Here is a 23,789-nt window from a genome sequence, read left to right as displayed (position 1 = left end):
TTTACTTTTGTTTTGCCTACAAAGCAAAATGTTACTTTACTTGACATTGAGACTCTATCAAGGAGGGCATATACGTACATGTTGCCAGAGGTGCAGAGTGAACTTGCCAGGGATCAGTTTGTTCGAGCTTTGACCCCGGAGTGGCTGCGCGCCCAGACCCGGCTGACATGCCCAAGGACGCTGCAGGAGGCGCTGGAGCTGGCATCAGAGAGAGATTGTGGGGGCGACGGCCACGATGGAGGCCGCCCCCGTGGCGAGAATGGCAGTGGAGAGCCCGCCACGGGAAGAGCCGGCGTGGAAGAGTGCGTTGGCGGAGCAAAGCAGCATGGTGCGGGAGCTATCTGAGTCGGTGCGCCTGTTAGGAGAACAACTGCTCCGAAGCGCGACCCTGCAGCCCACACCACGAGACAATACCTGGCCCAGGGGGCCCGGGGCCATGCGCTGTTGGACCTGTGGACGCCCCGGACATCGGGCCAGAGCATCGACCTATATAAAGATGGACGCCATTTCAGCTCCCGTTTAGTGAAGCCGCTGCATGTTAGATCGCCGCCCTGACGGCTGAATCCAGTATTAGGTCACAAGGCCCGCCTCCCCATGTTAGTGGATGGGAAAATCACAACCGAAATAATCACAGTATACGTCAGATAATTTTTTTCCAAAGGTGGTTTGTATCATTTTAGATAGTCATTATCATGCTAATGCCTGTGCAAGTGGTCATTTTTCTGATCAGTTTGTTTTTAAGTAGTTATTTGACATATAAAAATGGATGATTGACAGCTGTGGCAGCCAGTCTCAAGCCGTCATTGGCTGGACGGGCTCTGCACATTATAGATCTATCATCATAGACAACACACGGCTTCATGTTATCTAACGCTCCCGGGAAGTCGGGTGACTCATGTTGGCTGTGCTGGCTACCAGACATCAATGGACCCCAATAAAAAGAACATTGTTTTGAGGAATGAAAACAAATGTTTTGTGCGCGAGGTTTTAACGTTGGTTGGGGACTGAAGTAAGTTCAGAAAATATGTGTTTTATGAGTTACTCCAGCTACGTTATAGGTAGGCTACACAATGGTTTTAACATGCAGGCTAGCATTAGCTGCTTGCGCTAGTCGGCTGTTTTTCATATTGCTATAACTTAACAACTGATAACGATAGCTGGAATAACACAATAATAGACACGTTTTCAGAACTGACCAGGTTGTCCAACTGACAGGAAATGTGTTTTATAACGTTAACTCCCGTCCCGGGTATAAGATGAGATGAGGCCTAGTAGTACACCAGCACCATTAGCTCATTGCAAACGGGTTAGCATGACATACAAACAGATGTTTAATTTTTTGTAGGCTATTAAAGCAACAAACGTTTTTATATGCATATCTGGGGGAAATGCTTTGACTGTGGGGATGTTCATTCTTCACAAGCTCCTCTCTTAGTAACGATATACCAGGCAATAGACCAGGCAGCCTGGCTCACGCACTCACTGGGCTAACGTTAGGTTGGGCTGCCCACACTGTACCGGGGGGGTACAACAACGTAGCCTCACGGTTAAATTTGTTAAACCAACATTTGCGCCAAAAGAAATGTAATCATAAAGTGAATCAAAATGCCACGGAAACATTAGGCTAATCAACACAGAGCTGTTCATCCGATAATTTCCCCCAGTGAGAGGCTGAGTGAGAGCCAAGCAGCCCTGGCTCCTCTTAGCTTAGTCCACACAGCAATCCCCCCAGCGGCCCGGGCTGAGAGCACTCAGCAGTCAGCAGCAGCCGGGAGGTCTGAAATCTCCGACAACCAAAATCAGATTTTCGTACAGGCGTCATTTTGATAAACTGATCTCATAGTGGAAATCTTCCTGGTTACTTTTGGCGAGACAAAAAATATTACAACTTAAAGTGTTATATTTACAGAGCTAGACTGTGTATAAATACACAACGCACTGTGCGCATTCTAGAAACAGCAGCTCTACATAAGAAAGTTCAGAGGGGCGTGGAGCTCTCACAGGTTCTCAATCAAGGGCGCTACTGCGCAGACTCTGGTTCACTGATCTGGCCGGATTTTGGCTTCAATAAAACATACAGGGAAGAGATAGGAACGCTCTCTCCATTCATATTATATCTCAATGGGCCAGAGAGTGCCGCAGAGGAGCGTGGAACCAGGGAAACGCCGTGGGGCCCGTCTAAGAGGGGCGAGACGGGCCCCCTACGTCATATTCCCTATGGCCACGTCACCGTTGGAGGGGGCCCAGCGGTGCAGACGGGGAGGTGGGGCTCCGCCTTACCCCTAGGTAGACGACATCGCCGGCGCTGTCAGCATGCGGAACGGGCCGCACACGATGAACGGCTGCCATGTTCCGGTCGTCCTGCAAGGGAAGCACTGTTTCGCCCTGGTGGACACGGGGTGTATGGCAACGCTGGTGAACGCCAACATGATGCCAGAGGGAGCGCTTCTGGAGTGGCCAGCGGCGCAGCAGCTGAGGACAGTATCCGGTGAGTTGATGCCGATGAAGGGAAAGGGATCAGTGATGATAACTGTGGGGGAGCGGACAGTGAACTTTCCAGTGTGGGTAGTGGAGATGGCGGGGCCCTGTATCTTGGGGGAAGATTATTTAACGCTAAACCAATGCACAGTAGACTTGGGGAAGAGGACGCTTGCGTTCACAGGGGGCCCAGTAGTCCAGATGGGCCACCCTCCCGCCGCTCCGGGAGAACAACCAAATGTCAATAGCATCACCGTCCACCGCATCACGATTGCGCACGGGCCCCACCCAGAGCCGCAAAAGAGACTGTGTTGGACATGTGGGGAACCGGGGCATCTAGCGAGGTGGTGTCGCAGCGGTCCCGGGGGAAAGACCTGGAGGACGACGGCGTGACCATCATGGATGTCGTCGTGGGTGAGTGGAAACGCAGGCAGGCGGAGGACGCGGAGATCGGTCCGGTGCTCGTGTGGGTGGCGGCCGGACGCCGGCCCCCTGTGGAGGAGACTCACCTGTGTTGCGGTGCCACGAAGGGACTGTGGAACATGTTTACCGACCTGCGTCTGGATGAAGATGGGCTGTTGGAGAGAACAGGGCACAGGGTAAAGGGGAGGCAGACGGTTGTGCCCAGATACCTGCGGGGGTTGGTTGTGCGGTGGGCGCACAGGGGCCGTACGGGACATGACGGGCCTGAGAAGATGCTCCGCAATGTTCGTGCACTTTTCTACTGGGCCGGACGCGAGGAGGACGTGTGGAGATACTGTAGTGCGTGTGATGACTGTGGGGCACAGAGGGGGGACCGAAAAGAGTTACACTGCAGAGGACTAATCCCACTGGGGGTTGAGCAGGAATAGAGTGCTTCAGGTGGGACAGAAGCTGTAAAAGGGGGGATGGAAATGGTGGTTTAAATGAAGGTGTAAAGAAGAAAAGAGGAATAAGGTCAATGTTGAGGTACTGTTAAATTGAAAATGTTGGTGAAAAGGGTGCTAATGGGAAGTAACTAAATGATGGTGGTGGTGAATGCAAAATTAAGAAGTGTGCTGAAAAAAAAGTGACTATTTGTTGTTGGGGAATGTTAATTGGAAATGTGGGTTGAATTTGAATGGTGGGAAAAAGAAGAGAAATAATGCAAACCAGACATTAAGGAGTGCCTAATGTAAGCTAGACATTATGGAGGGCCTAATGCAAACTAGCCATTATGGAGTGCCTAATGCAAACTGGACATTATGACGGGGGTGTTGGAAAAAGAAGGGACTAATTGTGGGGAAATAGAATTGAATGTGGTGATGGGAAAAATGTTGGTGTGTTTTGGTACAGGGGGATATGTGGGGGTTGTGGGTGTCGCGTGGGCGCGACTTCTTGTTGGGTGAGGAATATGTAGCGATCCGGGGTTTGACGTGTATTGGGGTGTTTCTGTGTTTAGCTAGGAGCTGATGTGTGGGGGTTGTTCCTGGGGGGAACGGTGTGTATGTGACCATCCTGTCTAGAGCATGGTCAGTCAAGCTAGGGAATGAGCTAGAGTGGTCGTGTGTGGAGCTAGCAGCAAGGCTACCGCTGGAAGCTAATAGAATGAGCCTGTGAATAAAAGCCCTGTACCAACTACTGTCTCCTGGTTCCTGTGGACGAATACTCGATTCGTTACAATACTGTAGCGTATCACTAATTCGCTCAGGAACCGGAGACTTGTAGTTGGTACAGGGTTCTTTATTCACCGTTATTATCTTACAACTCTTTGGCGGTTGCTACGCCCATAGCTAGCTAGCTGCTTCTTCCTTAGGCTGTTCCTAGAAGCCCCTCCACGCATGCTCTGTCTCACAGGAAGTCTTCCCCAAGCATAGTCTTCCCCCCCGGTACCCACACATCAGTTCCTAGCTGCACACGGAAACACCACATTACATGTAATTACCTGGATCGCTACAATAGGCCTACATTATATTATGAGCTATGAACGTGAACACAAAATATTATTGCATGTTTTTGTAGATTGTGTACATTGTGTAGATTACAATTATTATGCTTATTATTATTACTATGCTAAGGAAGGTAGGTGACCATAATTCATTTCAATGTCCGCTCTCGATGTCCGCTCTCCGTTCTCAAGAGCTATTCAATTGGTTCATGAAATCGCTGGGCTGCGTGCCCTCCAGTGTTTGTGGTGTGGGACAAAAGACTTGCTCCTGGCCAATCCCGGTGCTTGACTGCTGCGTAGGCGGGCACAGGGCGTGGTTATTGCGTAACCTATGTGCGAATAGAAATCACGCGCCAGTGAGGCGTTATTTCTTATCTCACATAGGCTCTGTACTTCTACTTAATCAGAGCAACAATGTGATTCAATTTGGAATGACAAGAAAAAATTACACTGTGCTATAGACCAAATCTCCGTGACGTCACCATGTAAACAACATTACTTCCGCGTACCACTTGGGGAAGGCGCGGCAGGTTTAAATGTGCGTGTTGTCAAATAAATGCTGTCAAACTCTCGTTGTTTCCGCCCGACTACTTTCAATTTAAATGTTCAAACGGTTGGTAAACATGCTTGTCCGACGTATCTAGCCTTTCTTCTGTGTTTGTTTTATGTAGTGTTAGCTAGCTAATAACGTTTGTTTACAACTGTCAAACTCGCTGTTTTTTTGCAGACTCGTTAACGTTACGTTACAGACAGAGGCTACTGACGCCGCTTGGATACAGCTCGTTACCCGGATGTTGTAGCTGTAGTAAGCCTGTGCCGCCGAATCCAGAGTTCTCTTTGCTCATGTTTGCCCTTTGCTGAGGGAATTCTGAATAATCCAAATCTTGACCCGCTCTTTATGGTCACTGGACACCCAACAACACAATACGAACGAACCATTTTTGTCTTCTTTGTCTGTTGTCTTCAACACGTCAGTTTGTGCGGAGGTAACCGGAACCAGGGGTAACCGGAAGTAAATGTAAACATCCCCGCTGATTTGGTCTATAGGCTAGGTAGGCCTAAATAACTCAGATATAGGGTTTGCAATTGTAACGTTCCATATAATTAAGTATCTCATGCTTGTTGATTTAATGATTGTTTTGCACCTGCTGCTCACGTTTGAGATACTTCTGGCTCGCCTTTAAAGGTGTGAGCAGCCGAGTAGTCACATGACTCCACCTCTGGTAACAAACACACGTCATGTGACATCCAGTGTATATTACACAATCACATGCCGAGTACAGTCAGCCAATCAGAGGCAGAGAGGGGCAAGGGGCACCATGTATCTGAAACAATGTTTACTTACTGTCAATCTCATCAAAGTTTCTGAAGACCATCTCCACGTGATCCCACTCCATAAAGCTGCATTTCCCAATGAAGGGCTGGGCAAACACCACATACAGATACATATTTCAATTCAAATACATGTCACTCTTGTGTTAGAATGAGTAAATAGGCATTGACAGTTTTTATATAACCCTTGATCAATTCTCATTAATCTTTTCTTTGTTATTTGTCTGTAGGCTACATACGTGCACTGCCAAGAGTAGCGGCAGCATTATAAACCAGAGACCAGACTATATCAAAAACATAAACACACAGTGGCGTCTTTCATGCATGCTAGCAAGTGAAACTGCTGTCTGTCTGACCACAGACTGTAGAAAGAGATGCAGGATAGCCAAGCGAATGTGATTGGATGAACGTTTGACGCTAGGCCAATCACAGGCAGAGAGGGTGCCTCCAGCCTTCGGCAGCTATTCACCTTATTCTTTGCCCATACAAGGACGCTTCTGCATGACGTCATTTCGTAATAGTCTTTCCGGTTTTAAACACGGAAGTAGAGTACGCCTACCGCAGTCATTTTTAGACTTGCCAAAAAGCTGTTTTCAAGCAAAAAAAAAAACCAAACTGTTTTAAAGTTTTAATATTTTTCGGGTGAGAACGTAACATACAGTATATGTGACCAGTTTATCAGAATAACGCCTATTGGAAATCTTTAACGAGCAGCGAGGACCGGGAGCGCTGACTGTGCTGACACCGGTCGGACTAGCTATCTGTCAAACCCTACTGTAGTTAAGCTACTGGCAGTGAGAAAACACTGTCTACATTCTTTTGTAACTAACGTTAAATGCCGACCGGGTACAGCCATCGGCTCCTCGCAGCAGTAACGCTATGAACATGTAACTGAAGTTGGCTGCAGTGTTAGCTTCTGAATGTTGCCAAACTTCATTCATGCTGACCTTTTATTTTGAAATTGGCCGCCAACTAGCGCTGAACCGGAAGAACAAATACGTTGCGTGTAACGCGGAAGAGAGAAAAAGTGGGCGTGGTGAATAAACAGAGCTAAACTGTTTACGGCCGTAACAGACCAAAAACAGCTGCCCTCGCTATTTTCTGCTCGAACATCTCTCGTTATATTCTAACAGTTTGTTTGAAAGTAATTTTGTGGTTATGGCCGAAGTGGCTGGCGCAAACCGTTTCTTTTCACTTCCTGATGACACCGCCCGCAAACAGACTAATCATCAAGACAACACTTCCGATTAATTAATTAATATTAATTTAGACTGTTTAATAACAATCAAACATCTTGCTGTAGCTGCTTTAATTGGTTCAGCCATTTTAGGCAACAATTTTTGTCAACATGTTTAATCTGCAAATTCAAGCTATGGGGTTTTTTTTTTTTAATATATTTTATTTTACTTTTTCAGAACATAAAGAAAACAAAACAAGAACAGGAAAAAAGAAAAGAAAAAACATATATACATACATTCAACATTACAATGCTACAAAATGTCAAAATGTGCTTACAAAACAATTTTAAAAAAATGCAAAGGATCCTAAATTAACTCAATTACCGCTTTTAGCCTGATCAAAATAGGTCAGGAACGGGTCCCAAATAACGAAAGATTCCCTTAAAGAATTTGACCTCTGGAACCTGAGTCTCTCCATACATATAACTGAGATCATGTCTGTCAGCCACAGCTGAAAAGAAGGTGGAGGAGGCCTTCCATTCCTTCAAAATTAGTTTCTTGGCAACTGTCATTCCCTGTGTCAGAGATTGCTGCACGGCCGTTGGGAGGAGCAAAGAGGACTCCGAGCAGCCGAAGATGGCGAGTTCCGCCTCCAGTTGGAGGGCTATTTTGTAGGCGTTAAGAGTACCAGTCAAATATTTTGGCCCAGAATCCTGATAATTCAAGCTATGGTTAACTGGATAAAGTGAACATACAAATGTTTCCACAGATTCATTTTAGGTAATGCTTGTTGTCACTTGGTCACTTTAGTTAATGCCAGGATAGAAGAAATACACTGAAGAGTTGGAGTTTCAATTTAGACAATACCTTCGCATTAACATAACATTACTTAATGCAGTTGTCTATTGTGTCTTTTTTATGTCACTGTTATGTTAGAAAACTTCGGGGGCAATAATCTAAATTCAATATATGACAATCCGTATGGTGTCAGGAAAAAACAATTATCATCATCATTTCCTTTATTTTACCAGGTAGATTATTGAGAACACATTCTCTTTTACAATAATGACCTGGCCAATTGTGATATTAGCTCCATGGTATTCTGCTGTAATAATCACAAATGAGACACATGACCATCAGTTTTACAAGCTCTATATTGTCGTGGATTTTCTGGACATTTTAAATGGTTTGCTGTGACCTGAACTGGCATTACCCTCAAAGAAAGTAAAGTCAGACGTAACACCCACTAAGGGACATTCAAACATTTCCCCATGCTGTTGTTTTCCTGTACTTCCCAATCCATATGTTTTGCTACTTCTGAGCTTGGGCCTATTGCTTGCTTTCCTCTCAGTGGAGACAGACCAGAGCAATGTATGATTCCTGATACAGATACAAATGAATAGTAAACACACACTGGCCACCATTAGAGTTGCGTAATGTATAGATTTACTATATATAAGCACTGTGGGATATACATGAATATATGACACCATCCAACTTAAATTGTTTACTTTGTAATGACATTTTTACATTGTTTACATTCTAGCAAACCAATACCAAGATGTATGGATGAGAAACAGATATAATTCTGCACAGTCAGACTTTGCGTTCACTGCACTTTTATTTATTACATGTTTGGTTGGACAGATTGTTCCTCGTGCAGACAGTGGAGGCGCTCTTCTGCAGGTTAGATGCAGCGGTGTATCTTCAGATGATGTGACTGAGTGAACATTTTCTTACAGCGGTCACACCAGTAGCCGACCCCAGTGTGAATGCGTTGATGTATTTTTAGGCCATCTAACCGATTGAAACTGCTCCCACATTGGTCACAGTGGTAGGTTTTCTCTCCAGTGTGAGTGCGTTTATGTGTTGTTAAGCTACTTGAGCTACTGAAACTGCGCCCACATTGGTCACATCCGTAGGGTTTCTCTCCAGTGTGAATGCGTTTATGTTGTTTTAGGTTACTTGACTGACTGAATCTGCGCCCACATTCGTCACAGTAATAGGGTTTCTCTTCAGTGTGAATGCGTTGATGTGTTGTTAGGGTATCGAAGCGACTGAAATGTCTCCCACATTGGTCACAACGGTAGGATTTCTCTCCAGTGTGAATGCGTTTATGCTTGTTTAGGTTAGCTGAACAACTGAAGCTGCTCCCACATTGGTCACATTGGTAGGGTTTGTCTCCAGTGTGACTGCGTTGATGTGTTTTTAGGCTACCTTGATGACTGAAATATTTCCCACACTGCTGACAAGCGTAAGGTTTCTCCCTTGAGTGAACTCTCTCATGAACCTTTAAGTTTGCAAATTGTGTGAATGTTTTGCCACACTGCTGACAGGAATAAGGTTTCTCCCCAGTGTGAATGCGTTGATGTTTTCTTAGGGTACCTAGCTCACTGAAATATTTCCCACACTGCTGACAAGCGTAAGGTTTCTCCCCTGAGTGAACTCTCTGATGAAGCTTTAATCTTGCAAATTGTGCAAATGTTTTGCCACACTGCTGACAGGAATAAGGTTTCTCCCCAGTGTGAATGCGTTGATGATTTCTTAGGTTACTTGAGGTAATGAAACTGCTCCCACATTGGACACAGTGGTATGGTTTCTCCCCAGTGTGACTGCGTTGATGTATTTTTAGGCAATCTAACCGACTGAAATATTTCCCACACTGCTGACAAGCATAAGGTTTCTCCCCTGAGTGAACTCTCTCATGAACCTTTAAGCTTGCAAATCGTGTGAATGTTTTGCCACACTGCTGACAGGAATAAGGTTTCTCCCCAGTGTGAATGCGTTGATGTATTTTTAGGGTACCTAGTTGACTGAAATATCTCCCACACTGATGACAGGGGTAAGGTTTCTCCCCTGAGTGAACTCTCTGATGAATCTTTAAGAGTTGAAGCGATGTGAATGATTTGTCACACTGCTGACAGCGGTGACATTTGGTTCCACTGGTGTCTCTCTGTTTCCATAGAGAAAGATATAAAAAAAGAGAATCAGGACGAAGGCACAGACTGTGTGTCACAACATTAGTGATAAAACAGTGATATTTTTCCTCACCTCTTCCGAAGAATTCATTTCGACAATGTTCCTCTCCTCCTCTGCCAGAGGTCTCTCTTCCCGCCAATCAGTTCTGACATCATCAAACAGAGATGGTAGGTCAGACAGAAAACACACAGCCGCAAATGGTGGAAGTAGTAGTAGCAGCAGCAGTAATAGTAGTAGTGGCAGTAGCAGTAATAGTAGTGGTAGTAGTAGTAATACTAGTGGCAGTAGTAGCAGCAGCAGTATTAGTAGTAGTAGTGGTGGTAGTAGTAGTAGTAGTGGTGGTACTAGTAGTGGTAGTGGTGGTAGTAGTAGTAGTAGTAGTAGTGGTGGTGGTGGTGGTGGTAGTAGTAGTTGTAGTAATAGTAGTAGCAGTAATAGTAGTAGCAGCAGCAGTAGTGGTGGTGGTGGTGGTAGCAGTAGTAGTGGCAGTAACAGCCGTAGTAGTAGCAGTAGTAGATGTAGCAGCAGTAGAAGTAGTAATAGTGACATCACATGACATCACAATTACTTGAGTGCTTGATTGACATTAGGGATGGGCGCGAGTACTCGGGTACTCGAGCACTCGTTCATAACGTCAGTATTCGAGTAACATTTCTGCTGTTCGGGTACTCGCCCCACTCCCCACCCCTTTAAAAATGGTATAGAAGATCTACCCACGCATCGTCATGTGGATCTGGCAGCATGAACTGCACGGGCGTCAAGTCAGCCAGAATGTACAAGTACGTCATCCGCTTTGTTGCTTTCAAAATAAAACGCTTATTGTAACCTTATTTATTTTGAGTAATGCGTTACAGCCACAGTTTCACGCCATATAACATCACAACGAGTATTTTGATACAAGGATGCTGCTTCATTCATTGAAATACCTTTTCTCCTCCAACGTGCATCAATAAGCTATTTACTTTTGTTTAAGTAACATTATTTTGAAAGTTTTAACCAGAAGTTTTCCAGCTCTTCCCGAAAATGGTGGCTGGAGATATTCTTCTCCCGAGTGAGAAGCACGCTTCTTCATAGCGCAGTCACAAGAAATGTGGAGAAAGAATCACTTTTTGGGAGACAATCGCATCATGGTGATCACTATTCAGCAAGAATGGACATGTATTGGAAATCAAATGCCTTCGCTTGTTTCACAACTTGTCTGCTCAAAAGCGCTAATCCAACCATCGGAGATACTGTCTAAAGGTAGGCTTTAGATCAGGGGTGCCCACACTTTTTCAGCTTGGGAGCTACTTTTAAAATGACCAAGTCAAAGTGATCTACCAAACATATTTATTTATATATATTTACACTGAGTATACAGTGGAAAACAGTGGAACAGCGGAAAAACAGTGGAAACAGTGGAAAAACAGTGGAAACAGTGGAAAAACAGTAAAAAAAAAAAAAAAAAAAAATTTTTTTTTTTCTTCCTCAATGCCATGCGATCGACCGGTCGATCGCGATCGACGTATTGGGCACCCCTGCTTTAGATGTTAGCTTAGCGTCACCTAATATCACAGTCAGTCCCTCTCCTGACAAAAATGCTCCAGGTAGCGCTTTTTCCATGCAAAAATTCAAACGTTATGTGTGAACAGCCCGATACACAGCAGATTACCCCTGCTCAGTCATTACCATAGTAATCACACAGCCCGCGCCCCCCGGCCGAGTACTCGAGCACTCGTTCATAATAGAAGGAGAGTACTCGAGTATTTAAATTGCTTAAAATGGACATCCCTAATTGACATCACTGGTAACATCACCAATTCTATACATAAGCGATATCAGTGATTTATGACAGACAGTGATGATGTCTATAGGACTCACGGTTCAGAAGTTATGGGCCAAAACGTAAACTGGGCTGTTATACGAGTGTAACAGCGTTGTGTTGGTGGTAATTGCCGCAGCCTATGTTAAGGGCTTGCCCAGGGGTGATTTCAAACTGCCGACCTTCGGCTTGCTGGACGGACACGCTAACCACTGCACATGAGTGCCTTTTAAACATGAACTCTGGATCATGTCCTGCTAGAGAGAGCAGGATATTTTCAGGTTTTGCCTTTCTAAACATCAGGGGTCTTTGTTAAGAAACAACTGGATATGAGCCGTTTTTTCTGCCAGTGGGCGGCGGGGGGGGGGGGGGGGCGCGGTAGCATCTATCGAAAACAAGAAATGTGATAGGAAGCAGCTGTAGCTATGAGGCAGTCAAAATAGTGGTCGCACCGTCGTCAATCACTGTGGGTGATCTATTTTACAAGTGGCAACTGACTAGTTTTGAATGTAGGCTATTTCTCCCCACAAAAGTTTGATAGCCTATCAGTCAGTCAGCTCCTATCCTCTACGCAGTGGAGAGGCACACAACACTGCCTGCTGATATAATTGGCTGCATCACGTTAGCGACAAATCTGGAGACTTCAAAAAGCATGTTTTAACGGAGTCCATTCCAACGAGGGGTGGCAATGTGCCAAAAAATGAGCGCTTCGCCTTGCTACATAAAGCAGCCCAGTCAAAATAGTCGTCGGACTGTCGTCAATCACTGTGGGTGATTTATTTTACAAGTGGCATTTCAAGTCATATGTAACTAGTTTTCAATGTATTTCTCCCCACACAAGTTAGGCTTTTTCTGACATGGGAGCAAGCAAGCAGCAGCAGCAGCAGACCTGATGCACTGGACCTGCCTGGCTGCAGCTGAAGCGCATTGGCCAAACAATCAATCAATCCGTTTTTGCAGCACTTGAGGAAACCGTGAGTTTGCTCTTGATATAAGCGATTGCCCGAACGATTCATTAATTAATAAACTAGTGAACGTGAAGTGAGTCACGAGCCACACCTGCCCACTACGGATATGCGGATAATATCCTGCCAGCTGTTTAACATGAGCTGCGATTGCGTGGAAGCGGATCTTATACCGGTGGTCGAGGTAGATAAGATACGGACTCGCGGGAGTGCGCGTAGGCCGGCTAATTGTTGTTTAACATGCAGGCCAACCGGCTAGGTGCAGGTTATAATACGGATTCCACTGCATGTTAAGAAGTGGCTCAAGAGAGCTAGCTCCCTTGACGGAGCTAATTAACATGAGTTTAACCAACCTACTCGCTACCACTCAGGACTCACGAGGACTCACATTCATTCGGTTACATGAGGGATCAGCTTGTTTGTAAACAGGGTTCTAAACAGTCAAATTTAATGCTTTTTAAGACTTGTTAAGACCTCAACAAATAGAATTTAAACCCCCCAAAATGTCAAAACTAAACAGGGCAGGAGGCAGATGGCTCAAAGGTAGGGATGTCACGATATTTCGTCACATGAAATTTCGCGATACTAAAGTCCCACGAAATTGCGCGATACAAAACGTGATGATATCGTGGAGATGAAAAAATATATCCAGAGAAAAAGAACCTCTGAACATGCTGCATTGACGGGTCGGCACTGATCTGTATTCTCCCTCTATCTTTTTCATTACTTTGCTTGAAATGGGGACTAAACCGACGCTCATTAAATAACCGACAAGATTAAATGTGCTATTTATAGACTAATGCATTGCTGGCGAAGTTTGCGCAACACAATTCACATTTCCCTGTGCGGTTTTCCCAATGCGGACCGCGTGTTTCAGTGGATGACAGCAGCGCACTGGCTGTGTGTCTGCCTCTGCCTGCACTGTCAGAGGCACGGACGGACACTCTGACAGGGAGACCCCGCCGGTCCAAGTGGCAGGCGAGATGTCTCCCCTCATCTCTAAAGACTAGACCTACAGTAGTCTGAAATGAACTAGTTTGTGCCATTGTTTCCATGGGCACAACATGTCGGGTAAGCAGTTAATAGTATAGCCTACAAATTAATCTCGCTCTGAATGCGTCTAATGTGCGCATAATAGGCTATCTGTCATTAGGGGATGCAGCTCTGTACTCCAGAAACAATTTCTAATTGTAGCCTACGTTACGATTACCATGTCTAATTGTACGAGTAAAGTTAACTTGATACTACGTTTAAATCGTCAATTAATGCTTCGCAACGCTCAACATACAGTGCAGTCAGAGAATTAATTGAAGAGGAATCATCCTCCTTAAGAGGATGACAATTACATATGAAGATAGTAGCCAATACACAGCTCGTTGCCTGCATAAGTTATTTAAGATATAGATTGTATAGTTTATTTTTCTTTTAGGCCTACCATGCAACAAACATTTAGTTTGTGACAGTATATTGCAATATAAGCCAATTATCTTCCATGTCGTTTTCTAGTTATTATAACAATTTCCAACAACAGCATTTGTTTAGCATTTTGTGTATTTCAAATAAGACTATTTTTCCAGTCATATATTTTCATTATTCAAGTTTTGTAAAAAAAACTAATAAATATCGTATTGTATCGTTATCGTGAACCCAATATCGTGTATCGTATCGTATCGTGAACTGAGGGTATCGTGACACCCCTACTCAAAGGTAGTGCTGCAACTAACAATTATTTTGATAATCGATTAATCTGTCCAGTTTACGTTTTGGCCCATAACTTCTGAACCGTGAGTCCTATAGAATCAAAATTCCACTACATAGCGTACGCCCGATAAAACTCATTCAAAACTTTGCAGTAGTTTACTGACTACACTGTCGTGTCCCATAACGTTAGTCACAAGAAATGTGGAGAAAGAATCGCTTTTTGGGAGACAAACGCTTCATGGTGATCACTATTTAGCTGCAGCTGTAACGTTAATCACACTGGTCACTGGTCAGTTTTCACTTTTTGGCAGAACACCAGACCTTGTAATCCGTGGATTTACGTTAGTGTAACAGTGATCATAAAGTAAAAGGGATGATACTGGACAATGGACATGTATTGGAAATGAGCCTTCGCTTGTTTCACAACATTGTCCGCTCCGAAGCGCAAATGCCATCCATCCAACCATCAAAGATGCTGTCTGAGGTAGGCTTTAGACGTTAGCTTAGCGTCACCATATGCGTGTGGTGTACTTCAATGTGAATCAAATTGTATATTTTCAGCTATAATTTATGCCTTCCTGCTAGTTGGGACAATGCAAGGCATTGTGTGTAATCTGGTACTGTGGCTAATGCTAGCGGCTAACGTTAGTTATGTTACATGGCAGTAAAATGCCACTGAATGACCAAATTGATATCACTTTTAACTAGGGATGGGCATTTTAAGCAATTTAAATACTCAAGTACCGTAAATTCCGGACTATAAGGCGCACCGGTGTATAAGCCGCACCTTCAGAGTTGACTATTTTTTTCTTATATAAGCCGCACCGGTCTATAAGCCGCGGGTGTTTTGATGTTTAATTACCATATGTAAGGCTTCGTGCACAGAGGGGATTGTCGGGAAAGAGATGGCTGTTTGGGGAAGCTCCCATTTATTAACATTTCAACAAAACAAAAGTCAGGTCACTAATCCCCAGACAAAATCACACATTGTGAGATGCTTAAAAATCACCATCGGCGGGAGCTTTACTCCAGATGCTGTGCAGCCAAGAACACAAGTGAAATTCGTTCTCTCGTGACCTGTGGTTCTCAACGTGATGGACGATTCACCTTTCTTGTTAACAGTCCTAGTGAGAGGCAGGTCGAACGTCAAAGGCACTTCATCCATATTTATGATCTGCTCCGGTCCGATGGAATATTCCTTGATCTTTCTTTGTGTGAATTCGCCGAAGTTTGTAATTTTCTCCTGGTAGTCGGGAGGGAGTTGCTGACACAGTCGTCCGCGCAGGGCTCCAAACTCGTTTTTTTCCAGGTAGCACTAGTGCTACCTACTGTTTCATTAGGTAGCACAAAAATAAATTAGGTAGCACCATATTTTTTTACCGTGTGACAATTAACACATAACCTTTTCATCAGGCCTCCTGGGGGCCTTTCCCTTGGAGAACCACACCTTAACATCCTGCCTGGCATCATAGTCCTCCAGTGCTGGACCCTCAACACTAATACGTAGAGATGCTCCGATCAGCTTTTTTGAGGCCGATCACCGATCACCGATCACTGGAAGCAGTATCTGCCGATCCCGATATGGCCGATCACCGATCACCGCGTCAAATCCATCAATTCAAGCCTTCTATTTATTGTGTCGCATTATTCATATATTTAATTATTCTTAACAACATCGACATTGTATATTAAGTATTAAAATTAGGAGATGAGAAAGTATCATGAGTTGGCAACCGTTTTATTATTATTTATTACAGAGTAGACTGTATACTGTAACTTTCCTGTGGAAAAATAAATAGTCTTATAAAACAAAAAATATAATACTATGTACACAACATGTGCAACACAGCTTGGAACATGTCTGTGAAAGCTGCAGCGATAGCCTCCGCGGTGTGTGACCCAGAAAACTCTTGTGAGTGAAGTACAACTTTGTTCAGGTCGAACTTTTCATCAATAAACTGCGCAGTTAGGCTCAGCATGGACATAGGACAGACACTCGAACTCCAAATGTCAGTCGTGAAGCTGATTGACGTGGTGTTGTCTTTCATAAGGCTCTCGATGTGCTTGTAAACAATTTGGTATAATTCCGGCAGGCAAACGTCAGTTAAATATTTACGTCCTGGCAGCGTGTAACGTGGATCCAAGCAGGATATGAGGCGTTTGAACCCGAGGTCTTCCACAACAGACAGCGGCTGCTGATCAAGACATATGAATTCCATTAGCTTTGCATTTATTTCTTTTCGTTTCTTGCTGTCGTTGCTGACTGTTATTTCCATCAGTCTTTGTGTTGCTGACTTCGCCTCTGGTGAAATAAAGTCGTGGCGGTGGTTTCAATTGTTTTCAGAGTGAAAAAAGTCCGCTGCTCAGCAAGCTCCTGTAGTTAGTTGAGCTGCAGCGCTCCGCTAGGCCGCAGGGTGTTTGGTGAAGCCGCGGTCTTGCCTGGTGAGAGGCCGCGGGGTACAGGGCAGGCTTCACTCTGTTGCGCCTCTTCCCTCCGTGCGCAGCGCAGCGCATGCCTGAGTTTGACTAACTACAAAGTGATATCCATTCTCCTGGCGGATTGTCACATTCGCCCATGCGGTATCTCCTTTGAGCACACAATGCAAACGGCAACAAGTTGTAAAATTGCCAGACAGGCGACGCCATGTTAGCTGCTCTGCTGTTTGTTCTCGCCCAAGCTGCTTTCGCTATAGAGAGAGTGCAACTTCCAAACACTTTTTCGCCACTACCCGGTGTGTGTATTGTGAGTGAGTGACGTAACCGCTGTCTTGCAGCACAGAGGCACGCGCAGGCAGACGGGGAGCAGAGGGGACAGAAAGATGCGATCTGAAGCAGGCGATTGGTTGGGGGGGAAAAAAATATTATCCTCTCTCATTCTCCCAAGTCGCACGAGTGCGACCTGATTGCAAATTAACTCGCACATTTTGAAATTAGGTGGCACATGCGACCTAATAGGTCGCACTTTGGAGCCCTGCGTCCGCGCCCTGACGGACAGTCCCTTTCGTCTCGGGTTTGTGCATGATCCTTTGCTGCTGCTGCTGTTGTTGTTGTTCCTGTCTCGCTACTGTCTCAGACATGGCTTTCAGGCTCAATCGCCGCCATCGTCGTAACACAGCCAGTTCTCCATCTTTTGAAGCATGATGTTAGATTACAACGAGCTAGTTGTGTGGCTTAGCCTTCCAAAATGTTGCTGTTAGTTTTTTAGAATGTAATACATAGAATTGGGAATGTTACATTCAATTTCATTCAGACTGTCTTTCAGGCTCAATCGCTGCCTTTTTCCCCCCGGAGCGAGGGAGGAGGGAGGGTGTTTTACCGTAGTGGCTGAGAGAGAGTAGTGGCACAGTGCTCCAATCAGGTCGCGAGGCACATTTTTTGCAACATCATCCAATCAGGGTCTCGCTCTCATAATGTCTGTCTTGCTCTCGTTCTGCCTCATACCAACATCCATAGATTTTGGAGGTTCCCGAGTGGCCGTTTGCTGGAAAAATCCATAGATAAGCCGCACCGTTATATAAGCCGCAGGGGCCAAAAAAGGCCAAAAAACGGGAAAAAAGCCGCGGCTTATAGTCCGGAATTTACGGTACTCTCCTTCTATTATGAACAAGTGCTCGAGCACTCGCGCGGGGGCGCGGGCTGTGTGATTACTATGGTAATGACTGAGCAGGGGTAATCTGCTGTGTATATGGGACTGTTCACACATAATGTTTGCATTTTTGCATGGAAAAAGCGCTACCGGGAGCATTTTTTGTCAGGAGAGGGACTGACTGTGATATTAGGTGACGCTAAGCTAACATCTAAAGCCTACCTTTAGACAGTATCGCCGATGGTTGGATTAGTGCTTTGGAGCAGACAAGTTGTGAAACAAGCGAAGGCATTTGATTTCCAATACATGTCCATTGTTGCTGAATAGTGATCACCATGATGCGATTGTCTCCCAAAAAGTGATTCTTTCTCCACATTTCTTGTGACTAACGTTATGGGAAACGACAGTGTAGTCAGTAAACTAGTGCAACGTTTTGAATGAGTTTTATCGGGCGTGCGCTATGAAGAAGCGTGCTTCTCATTCGGGAGAATATCCCAGCCACCATTTTCGGGAAGAGCTGGAAAACTTCCGGTTAAAACTTTCAAAATAATGTTACTTAAACAAAAGTAAATAGCTTATTGATGCACGTTGGAGGAGAAAAGGTATTTCAACGAATGAAGCAGCATCCTTGTATCAAAATACTCGTTGTGATGTTATATGGCGTGAAACTGTGGCTGTAATGCATTACTCAAAATAAATAAGGTTACAATAAGCGTTTTATTTTGAAAGCAACAAAGCGGATGACGTACTTGTACATTCTGGCTGACATGACGCCCGGACGTGCAGTTTGCTGCTGGTTGCTGCCAGATCCACATGACGATGCGTGCGTAGATCTTCTATACCATTTTTAAAGGGGTGGGGAGTGGGGCGAGTACCCGAACAGCAGAAACGTTACTCGAATACTGACGTTATGAACGAGTGCTCGAGTACCCGAGTACTCGCGCCCATCCCTACTTTTAACCATTTTCAAGTAACGTTGTTTCCATATGGACCACCAGTGTGGGCTAGTTGTTGATATTTATAACGTGGCTATATTTATAGCGTAGCTCTGATACACTCTGATATAATGTTTTTCTCTATGTGGGGAAAAGTGTCATGGCGCCATTTCCGGTTTGAACACAGCCAAAGAGACAAGAGGAGATGCTCTTCTGCTTCTTTCCTTTCTTTTTACAAATCAAGCAGAATGCCGTTTTGCCAGAAATCTGGGGGTGTATACCGCATTCTTGACAACTCGGACCGCCAGAGTTTTCATCTTGGAACCTCCGCCCCAGGCATATTTGCGTTCACGCTGCACTTCCCTGTCGGAGGGAAAACACTGGGAAAAACCAAGGAGGATTCTGGGAAGTGGAGGCGGTAATGCAACATTTTGGATGAGACGTGTGGATATGACGTCAACTCGGACAAAGCGGAGCTCTGAATGATACCCGAATTTCCGAGCTGTAATTCCGGACTGGACGACCGTTCAATTCACTTTTTACAGGTCGGAACCTTTCTGGTGGTCCGAGTTGTCTTGAACGGGCTATTAGTCCGCCTTTAAAAGTTTGTCTCACAAACACTGTGATTCCTGAAGCACATTACGTCATACCTCACCTCTCTCCCCTCCACTCTCTACTTTACACCAGAGGATTTTCTCATGTGTGAAAACAAAAATGCCTCGTCTGCAGTGTTGGCAGTAACTTAGTTAATACTTGATTACTTTTCCAGTAACTAGTAATGTAAGGGACTACAATTTTCAAAAAGTAAATATATTACAGTTTTTATATTACAGCATTGCATTCTCCAGCTCTGGCACAGTGCTAAAAGGAAGTGTGGAGATAGATCTGGCTATGTGAGAAGGCTATTCATTTTTTTGTCCTAGGTAGGCAAATAAATAAAAAGTCTGCAGTTTGGCTGATTGTTGACTCCTCCTGTACGGTTAATTATTGTTTCAATAAAGTGGATTCAGTTGTAAAAGGAGCAGGTTGTATGTCACTTTTTCGGAACTGGCGTAGCGAAAGTAATATAGTAAAGTAATGAGTAATGTAACAAATTACTTTTGAAACCAAGTAATAAGTAAAGTAATTGTATTACTTTTTAAAGGAGTAATCAGTAATAAGTAACTAATTACACTTCCTGAGTAACTTGCCCAACACTGCTCGTCTGACAGGGTAACTCCGGGGAATGCCCGGACCTGATTCAACGGACAATCGGGCATAGTCCAGAGTTCATGTCTAAAAGTAGCTAATGGCTATAGAGTCTCCTTACCTTTGAGAAGACTGGCAGGGAGTTCTCCGTTTGCATTTAGGAGTAACACGCTTGTTCTTAGGTGCTTTGTTCCTGGCCTCCCTGAAACCTAAGTTCCTGTCTCCACAGAGGGGAGATTCCTTTCTCGACCGACGACCGCTCTCCATCCGTGGACTTGTCACCCGTCCTCCATTTCCCAATGTGGGGCTCTGCATTTTCCTGTCCATATACGCCCTGCCCAGCTCTGTCTTCAGGACATCTGTGAGGATCAGACAGGGCCTCCTGCTGCAGGATGGAACAGAGAGATAACCATTCAGACCCTTCCAAGGACCGAGTCACCTCCAACCCATTACAGTCCATCAAGACATTCTCTCACTTGTAGCACATCCGTCATTACTAGGGCTGGCACGGATCAGAAAACCCATGGTTCGGATCGCGTGACGGATTTTGAGCCACGGATCACGGATTTTGCTCGGATCTGCAAAAAAATAAAAATCTCAAGATTTTTTTTCTCTCAAAATTAGATTTTCGATTTCCATTCTTTAATACTATTATACTTCTAACCATTTGTTGCCCTGCACAGCTCAAAAAATATTTTTTTCTCATAAGTGACACAATTTATGCTTTTACTCTGAAGGCAGAACAACCCAACTTCCTGTTTTAGCGTGGCGCTGCTATCCCTAACTTCCTGGCTGTTGCTTGCTAACCTGCAGTCACTTGACACGGGCAGACAGGGTGAGTCTGGAAACATAACGTTACAGCTACTTAACGTTAAGCTACTCAACGTTAAGGTACTCGGTGGCCCCACGTGTTGTTTTGTTATGTGTCCTAAAGTCAACATTTCACTGTCCGGTGTGTGTGTGTGTGTGTGTGTGCGTGTGCGTGCGTGTCATTATATCATTCTTGTGCAGCCCGCAACACGCTGCTCGCATTCCTGTGCTTTTACGGAGGTGTTGAAATAAGTTTGTTGCGCTGCTGTCTTTAGTACCCAGGGAGGCTTTTCCAATTCAGCTGCTTGTCGGCTCGTACTTGCGCTTGTCATGATGATGCTTGTCTGTGTCTGGCTGCGTTAAATGCGGATAAGAGTACTACGGACCACGGACGTTCCAAAACGCGTTCCGAACCGTGGGGGCTGATCCGTACGGACCACGGATTATCCGTGATCCGTGCCAGCCCTAGTCATTACAGACCAGACTTACAGTATATACCTAGTCATTACAGAGTAGACTTACAGTATATACCTAGTATATACCTAGTCATTACAGAGCAGACTTACAGTATATACCATCAGCTGACCAATTATAGGGGCAGTAAATGACTGCAGTAAGAAGGGGTAGGCAAGTGGACAGGGGTAGATAAGACACGTGGTGATAAGCTTGCTGTTGAGTTGTGAGGCTTGTCCGAAAAAATTGTGTGTGTACTTAAGAGCCATTTGAAACCGTTAATTACGCTCGTCATCATAATCGTCAATATTCACAACATCTTGTGCTGTTTATGAACATTGCACATCAGAAAACATCAACAACTCCCCCCAGCGCCGTGTATTCAGGCTAAATATAGTCCATTTAACTTTCAGAAGCCTTTGCATTCAACAAAGTTGAGTGGAAGCATCTTGTGCAGTCAAGGAACGGCCCATTCATTGCCTATGAGCTGCGTTATCTTGTGTGGCTAACGGGTTAGCTTGTCTGGCTAACGCATTAGCAATGCCATAGCGTCCACACGCCTGTGCTGAATGTCGGTCAAGTGGTTAACGTTATATGCCAGTTGTATCTGACACAGGTTAATTAACACTACCCCCCCCCCCCCCCCCCCGTTTTTTCCTCAATTCAAATTTTATTTTAACGTCACAGCAGCAGCAGGTAAAACAGGTAAACATGTCAAATTGTGACTTATTGACATTTGGAGGTAGCAGGCAAACTCTTCTTTTTAAACAAAGTGCAAGTATGAGCCTCCCTGCATTCCACAAACTAACGTTGCATGTCCGCATTTGTAATAAGATCGATGTGTGAGCAGGGCCCGAAATTAGAGCCCGCCACCCGCCAATGGCGGGCATATTTTTGCTTTGGCGTGTTAGATTTGGCATCTGTCCGCCACGTGGCGGGTCGCAAAATAGTCGTCATGTAATATTAAAACTGTGTGTAGCCGGCCTGTGTCCACCTAGCGTATTTTTCCCACTGTTAAACGCTGGGAGTGTGCTGCGGAGCGCTGATCCCAGCCACAATATACAAGGGAGCAGTCTGAAACGTAAGGTTAGTTTAACGTTAGTGCGTTCAGCGCAGTAGTATAACACAAGTGCTTTCTGAGGCTGTTTCATTCTCTCCCGTAGCAGTGTCAATTGCGTGACAGCCTAACGTCGGGCGAATCAATAAATGAATGAATCAATCGCTTGCACTTGTTGCCGACACTCGTATGATACAGTATATATGAGGAGATAATAGTTATGTGTGTTTTGCTGCGCAGCTGGCACGAGTGCTTTGTGAGACTGTTTCATTCTGGCTCTGCCGTCCGTATAGGCTACCAAACATGACTGGAGGGGAATGGAATGCAGTCGTCAATTTAGCGGAGGTAAGAAGCTCTTTTAACCTCTGCTAAATTGACAGCCTACATCGGGCGAATCAATCAACGAATCAATCGCTCGCGCTTGTTGCCCGAGCTCGTATGATGAGGAGATTAATCAAAATGCTTACCACCAATAAAGCCGAAGCGGAGCCAAGAACGAGTGCAGGAGAGCTAACGCAGGTGCCAGGTGTGGAGTGGGAGAGAAAGGTGTGTAGCCCAAGTTGTGCGCTGTCTGTACTGAGACTGTCGCAGTTATTACTTTTAGTTGCGTTGTTTTTTTTTTTGCAACAATTTAAGCTCAAGATTGACTTGACATGTATTGATAAGATTGACTTGACATGTAGGCTATTGATTAATCAATCATCAATCAATATATTAAAATAATTTGCTTCAAATTTTACTCTGCCCTCTTATTTAAGTGTGTATTCTTCAATGTAATACCTTATCTACTTGAAATGTACTGAAAAAAATTGATATATATGGATATATGTGACACAAAAATGTTTTTTTTTTTTTTGGCCGGTAAGAAATATGCTTGGCGGGTAGATTTTTTCCATCTACCCGCCACTGGCCGGTGGGTCAAAAAGTTAATTTCGGGCCCTGTGTGCGAGCATAGCCGTGGCAAGTATTTTTAATTGGTGGGTGCTGTGGAAATGGCGTTCTAACGCCATCTCGGGAGGGGGGGGGGGGGGGGTGTTGGTACTGGCTCGTGGAACCAGATTTACGATTACATAAGGACAGAGACTGTCGTTTACTCTGGAATAAAAAATAGGCTCCACACCATCGACATGCTCCACACACACTAGTAGCGAGGCTAACTTTTCAGAGGAAAAAGCAGCACGGAGATTCTGGAATAAAACAGGAGGAGACAGCTGTCAAGTGCAATAGCGATATAACCAAGCACTTCCATATGACAGACACGTCTTATCCTTCTTTGTTGGTTCCTTGCACTGCTAGAACCGCCCAACTCTTCCTTTGATTGGGTTAGGTTTAGGCATGAGGAGTGACGATTGGTTAGTTTAGGTTAGTAAGCCAATCAAAGGCAGAATAGGGCGGGTCATGCTGTCGGGAGTTTTCTGAA

The 23,789-nt window shown here is 44.8% G+C and overlaps 1 protein-coding gene across 1 annotated transcript in view; it reads right to left on the bottom strand.

Annotated features, from left to right (window-relative positions):
* Window positions 1-4,287: 4,287 nt before the first annotated feature.
* Window positions 4,288-23,789, bottom strand: part of LOC310787855 (uncharacterized protein) — a gene marked incomplete at its 3' end in the record, with an annotated part of 38,095 nt that continues 18,593 nt past the window's right edge. The window contains exons 3-7 of the mRNA XM_083649318.1: window positions 20,171-20,434; window positions 9,946-10,018; window positions 9,700-9,847; window positions 5,552-5,604; window positions 4,288-4,347 (exon numbers count right to left, since the gene is read on the bottom strand). Coding sequence (XP_083505444.1) covers window positions 4,288-4,347; window positions 5,552-5,604; window positions 9,700-9,847; window positions 9,946-10,018; window positions 20,171-20,434 — 598 coding nt within the window. The remainder of the gene's footprint in view (window positions 4,348-5,551; window positions 5,605-9,699; window positions 9,848-9,945; window positions 10,019-20,170; window positions 20,435-23,789) is intronic.

This window comes from Poromitra crassiceps (genome assembly GCF_964638095.1).
Source record: "Poromitra crassiceps genome assembly, chromosome: 13".
NCBI lineage: Eukaryota > Metazoa > Chordata > Actinopteri > Beryciformes > Melamphaidae > Poromitra > Poromitra crassiceps.
This window is presented reverse-complemented; position numbering and strand designations above follow the sequence as displayed.